We start from the raw sequence: 6,000 nt of genomic DNA, 5'->3' as shown, positions 1-6,000 counted from the left end.
AGAAGCAACACGCAGCTGCGTTCCAGCGAGTCCCAGAGGGACGCAGGAGCGTGTGGGGAGAGACAAGGGGGCTTACGGTTTTAAGATGTAAAAAACATTTTCAGTCTGAAGAACGCAGCCTTTTCTACAGGAAGACATGGGATTACAAATCTGCACAATCATTACAGCTTTTACTTACATGTAGGAATTAGTAAAACTTAAAACCAAATGCGACTTGTACAGAAATCCTTTAATTTTCTTTATTTTCACACATTAAAAAATGAAACACACTATACAAATGGTTTTTCATAGCAGATTACACGTGGGTCCATTAGCCTTGCTCTCAAAGTGCTGCCAACATTGTAATGCCGCCAAGGGCGACAGCGGTTAACCCCGTAGCCAATGTATTGATTTAAATGCAGTAGCATGCAGCCCTCAGCAGGGGAGGTTCGAGTCCCCTCTGTTCTTAAATTAGGTTAAATGGCGTTGGTGTCCATATTTACAGACTTGAAATGTATCAATCCTGAGCAGTTCTGATGTACATCTGAGACCGGCTGATGGGGGTCTCGGTCTCAGTTTTAAAAAGGGAGGTCCAGATGGTGGCAGGCTGGCTGCTGCGAACTTCAGTCGTTCTCTCCACCAGGAACTATTCGCTGCGGGTCACACGGTCAGACCCTTCTAGAAGGGTTAAGCCAAGTAACTGTAGGTGTCCTTTTCACCATCAACTCGCTCCAAATATTCTTTCTCGATCAGAATGTCAATGCATTTCTGGGCATTATTTTAAAAAAGGGAGAGGTAGCGAAAGGGGAAGAAAAACACGTTTGTTATCAGAACAGAGCCGGCCAACCTCAGCAGGGATGCCCCCCCCCGCCCCCGAGAGCTCAGCCAGGGAGCGACTTCACCCCTGCGCCCCTTCAGCATGCCGCTTTCCTTCCCGGGCAGCCAAGACCTTGCTTTCCAGAATGGGAAAGTGCCCATTTCGTCAACGTCCCCGCTGAGAGGGGCCTGCGTCCCTCCAGGCCTCCCTGCACGCCACCCACTGGTGGGCCAGGCGCCACACCAGCCGCCAGCTCCCGGCTACACGCGACCCCAGGGCGCAGAGGGGGCCTCCGGCCTGCCGGGGAGTCACTGCTCAGCTGCCGCCCTCGGGAGATCCGCACCGGCTGCCGTTTAGCCACGTGGTCTGAGAGAGCCGCCGGGTTTCTATTTCCAACAACCCACTAGACCCGAGGCAGGTAGCCATCGCCTGGAGCCGCGGTCGGCTCACAGGGGAGAGGACCATCCAGCAGCGAAGGTGCACACGGCCCGGACAAGCTACGGCCCAGGCGATCCCCCCCAAACGGGCCAAGAAGCACATCCTCTGCGGACACAGCAGAGCGGGAACTCTCTAGAGGCCGGTTACACAGAGCTCCGAGGGAGGCAGCACTGCCCTGGGGGGCTACAGACAGGCCAGAGGGGATTCTACGGGAGCAGAGCTACTGGCTAGGAGGCAGCAAGGGGGAAGCTTCTGGAATGCTGGTCACCTTCTAACCTCTTGATTTGGGTCTTGGCTGTACAAGTGTATTTACTTTGGGAAAATCAGCAAACCGAACACTTAGGATTTGTGCACGGCTCTGCAGGTGTAGAGGTCAATAAAAAGGTTTAAAAATTAAGCCTATTTTCTTCTGTAGAAACCTGGTACGTATGAATAAGCCGAGTTCCTTCAATCTAGTTTTTGTTACACCTTTTCTCTTCTAACGTAAGAAACGGCGTGCTTCTGCTAGGTGATTCCTGTACCTTAATTACTGGGACCCGTGGTTTGAATCTCGAAGACAGCTGAGTGAGAACCTCTCCAAGCAGCTGCTGGTGCTTGAGGACCTTCCTCATCTTCATGATCCTCACGATGGCCGCCTGCGCCACCCAAGGGGGGAAACCGGGATGTCCCACTGTTAGAGCTGCCCTTCAACAACCCAGGACCACTAGCCAACAGGCTGCTACCCCTCCGCAGAGGACCGTGATTTCATAAACGCTAACAAGCACACAGTAGGATACGATGTTTCAACTCGAACGTAAGAAACATCAGTGTGTTTTGGTCTGATCTCATGATTACGCCCAAGTGCAGAGCACTTCAGAATCGAGAAAACACTCAGTCCTCAGAGCCACAGAGGCCGCCTCACCGTGACCCCCCCGGTATCCGGCTCGTCCGTTTCCCTGCCCCAGTCAGAAGCTGTCGCCAGCCTGGCGGCCACCCCGACCCACACACAATGACAGCCCGGCTTTGATCGGCCACCTCTGCGAGGGACACCACCCGACGCGGGCCCAGAGTCACCTGAATCAGCAGTTTGCGGTCTTCCTCAATATTTTTGTGTGTGGTTTCTTGTTCCTGCTTCTGTTCGGTTTTCATCGGCACGTTGATGTTAACCCTTAACTTCTTACTGTCAAGACATGAAGGAAACCAACCGATCACTGTTGTTTCCAAAGACAGGCGCTGAAGGCTTCCTTCCGCTTTCACTCTGTAAGAAGCCCCCGCTCCCCAAGACCAGGGCAGAGGGCACGTGGCCTCCCACCCAGCCAGGGACAGGACACGTGCATCACGGGAGACTCAGCGCCTTCCTCTGCTCTCCCAAATTTGGGCAAATGAAATAAAATCAAGTCACTCGGACACAGAAGTCCAAACTTTCTCACGGAGCCGTTTAAGGAGCCTCCTGCCAAATGCAGAAACCACCAAAACCTGAGCTGGAGTCGAGTGGAGGAACCTCTAGGATCCTCAGACGGAACCCCGGCTGGGTGCTGGGGCCGCCCCACGCCGCGCCCGGCCTCCGCCTGCAGCCCCGGCGCAGATGGGGGTGGGGGGGAAACGGACACACGGACAGGCGTCTGTGCTCTAGGACCACCTCCTTAGATTTTCCTTACTTTTTATAACCGAGATATAATTTTATTAAGGTATCTGGCTTCAATTCCACCTCATCAACATTGGCATTTTCGTCTTCCAGGACCTGTAAAAAGACACCTTTTACTACACGGTCTCAGGAAAAGGCTCTGTTCTAGCTTAACACAGAAAATGCACAAACATACCAGTAACTTCGACTTCAATAAAATCTGTAGGACTTGTGCCAAAATGTCCTGCAATTAAAGAGAAAAAGATAAAGAAAAAAATACATTTCTCTTTGTGATACAAACCACATGCGATGCCATCATTCGTTTTCCTCAGAAACACAGCAGTCACCCAAACAGAAGAATGTACCCAGGGAAAAAAAGAGGTGTGTTTAAGGGGTCCCCTAAATTCACTACTGCCACCAGCACCCATCTGAAAGTGAAGCCAACCCCTTTCCGGCCTTGACCACCTAGTAATAAAAACCAACGACTCAGGTTTAAATATTGAAACCACACTGATTTCCTCACTTAAACCTACGGGAACCTCTTCACCCCTCAGCTGCCTGACAGCTCGTCTTGGACTTGGACATGGATCACCACAAAAGTAACGTTCAAGGGCTCCAGCACTCTGCTCCCGAAGATGACGGGACCCAGTGGCAGGTGACCCCGCTGTCGATTTCCTTTGCTGAACGCTAAGCACCATGTGGCACCTCTGGCTGTTTCCTAGCCTGTAAACGTGGGTGGTGGGTCACTTCCCAGCTCTCCTTCGGCTTTGGGATCCCATGACACGGGACGGTACCATCTGCCCCTTGTCCCCTGGATGCACATCCATCCCCACCTCCTACCCAGGCGGACAGAGCGGGCCTGCCCTTGCCTCTAAGGAAACCCATTCTTGTCTGAGGGCACAAACCTAAAGCCACGAAAGCAAGAGGCCTCTGGTCTAGTGACCAGGCCAGACCCGCCGAGCAGGACTGGGACACTGCCGGACGCATCTAGAAGGACGCTGGCAGAGGTCTCACTCGTTGAGCCAGATCTGACAGAGTAATGAGTGTGGAGCAGAGAGGGAGCACCCTCCCCGCATGGAGTGCTACTCTCGGCTGCAGACCAGTTGAGACGGGTGCAGAGAAAACCCATGGACCCGACAGCTCTGCGGAGCAGGTGCCAAGGGCAGCGCCCTTCCCGCAGCCTGCGGCAGCCTGAGCCTCTCCCCCACTGCAAGTCCTCCTGATGTGAGGAGGAATGAGAAAGACTTACAAACAAAGGGGCAAATCCAGTTTGTTACCAGAATTTGCAGACGTACTCTGGACTACCTTGAAGCACGATCAAACAATAAATGATTTTCCTGGCATTCAATGAGGCCAGTATTACCCTGACAGCAAAACCAGGCAAAAACATCCCAAGAAGACAACAGACCAATATTCCTGTGAATGCAGATGTAAAAATCCTCAAGAAAATACCAGCAAACCAAGCCCGCCAGCATATAAAAAGTATTATATCCCATGCCCAGGTGGGGTTTACCCCAGGAATGCGAGGTTGCAACATAAGAAAAGCAATCACTGTAATCTACCATGTTAATAAACTAAAAGCACATTTTTATCTCAACAGAGAAGCAGTTTAACCAAATTCAATTTAGTGTCATGATGAAAACACTAAAAACAACGACAAAAAAACCAAGAATAGAAGGGAACTCCTTTAATAAAGAGAGTCTAAGAAAAACCTATAGCTAGTATCATACTTAACAGTAACAAGCTGAAGCTTTCCCCTAAGATCAGGAAAAAGACAAGGATGCCAACTTGTACCATCTCTGTTCAACACTGTATCGGAAGTTCTAGCCAAAGCAATCAGGCAAGAAAAATAAAAGGCATCCAAATAGGAAAAGGAAATAAAACTAGCTGTACTTGCAGATGACATGACTGTGTATAAGAAAAACCACTAAAGAATCTTCAAAAACATTAAAAAATGAGTTCAGCCATATCTAGTAACAAACAAACAATTCCATTTACAAAAGCACCAAACACAATACTTAGGAATAAATTTAACCAAAGTGCAAGACTTGAAGATGTAAAACTTTCAACACAATTCAGAGAAATGAAAGACAACGTATGTGAATGGAAAGCTGCTCATGGTCATGAGTTGGAAGACTGACTACTGATAGGACAAAGATTACCACCCCCACCCCAAGCAATCCGCAGATTCGATGCAGCCTCTAACAATGGACAAGCGAATTCTGAAATTCATATGGGAATGCAAGGGACTCAGAACAGCCAACACAATTTTGAAAAAGAACAAAGCTGGAGGTCTCAGTTTCAAAACTTACTACAAAACAGCAACCAAGATAATGTGATACGGTCATAAAGACAGACATACAGATTACTGGAAAAGAAGTGATATCCACAAATAAACCCATCCACCTATGGCCAACTGATTTTCAACAAGGCAGTACCAATCAACAGGGAAAGAAATCTTTGACCTTGAATCAGGCAATGGTTCCTTAGGACAACAAAACCACAAGCAATGAAAGAAAAACAGGCTCTATGTACAGAATATATAAAGAATTCTTACTACTCAACAACAACAAAAAAAGCCCAAATAAAAAATGGGCACAGGCAGAGGATTCAAGTAGACATTTCTCTAAAGAATATATATATAAATGGTCAATAAGAACCTGAGTAGACACTCAACATCATCAGTTGTTAGGGAAATGCAAATCAGAACTACAATGAAGGATCGTTTCATATCCACTAAGATGGCTGTAATTAAAAAAAAAAAAAAAAAAAAAAAAGAACGACAAATGTTTGCAAGGATGTGGAGAAACTGGACCCTCCTACACGGCTGGTGAGAGCCCCTGAACGGATGCAGCCATTGTGGGGCAGCTGGGCTGTTCCTCAATGAGTTAAATCCATCATGACTCAGATATTTCACACCTAGGTATATACCTAAGAAAACTGAAAATACGTTCATACGACAACTTGCACACGAATGTTCACAGCAGCACTATTTGTAATAGTTAAAATGTGGAAACAACCCAAATGTCCATCAACTGATGAACGGAGAAGCACAACGTGGTCCATCCAAACACTGGAATGTATTTCAGCCATAAAACAGAATAAAAAGATCCATACGCTATCACATGGAGAAACCTTGAAAATACAAGTGAAAGGCAGACAG

The 6,000-nt window shown here is 48.3% G+C and overlaps 1 protein-coding gene across 6 annotated transcripts in view; it reads right to left on the bottom strand.

The window, feature by feature from the left end:
* Nucleotides 1-208: 208 nt before the first annotated feature.
* Nucleotides 209-6,000, bottom strand: part of CUL1 (cullin 1) — a 101,968-nt gene continuing 96,176 nt past the window's right edge. For all 6 annotated transcript variants that reach the window (XM_073899333.1, XM_025855004.2, XM_025855003.2 and 3 more), the window contains 5 exons: nt 3,034-3,081; nt 2,872-2,954; nt 2,288-2,393; nt 1,756-1,869; nt 209-747 (listed from right to left, as the gene is read on the bottom strand). In XM_073899333.1, coding sequence (XP_073755434.1) covers nt 667-747; nt 1,756-1,869; nt 2,288-2,393; nt 2,872-2,954; nt 3,034-3,081 — 432 coding nt within the window. In that variant the 3' untranslated portion in view covers nt 209-666. The remainder of the gene's footprint in view (nt 748-1,755; nt 1,870-2,287; nt 2,394-2,871; nt 2,955-3,033; nt 3,082-6,000) is intronic.

Source organism: Callorhinus ursinus, unplaced genomic scaffold (genome assembly GCF_003265705.2).
Source record: "Callorhinus ursinus isolate GAN/ISIS: 27379988/994484 unplaced genomic scaffold, GSC_fseal_2.0 scaffold12, whole genome shotgun sequence".
Classification (NCBI taxonomy): domain Eukaryota; kingdom Metazoa; phylum Chordata; class Mammalia; order Carnivora; family Otariidae; genus Callorhinus; species Callorhinus ursinus.
This window is presented reverse-complemented; position numbering and strand designations above follow the sequence as displayed.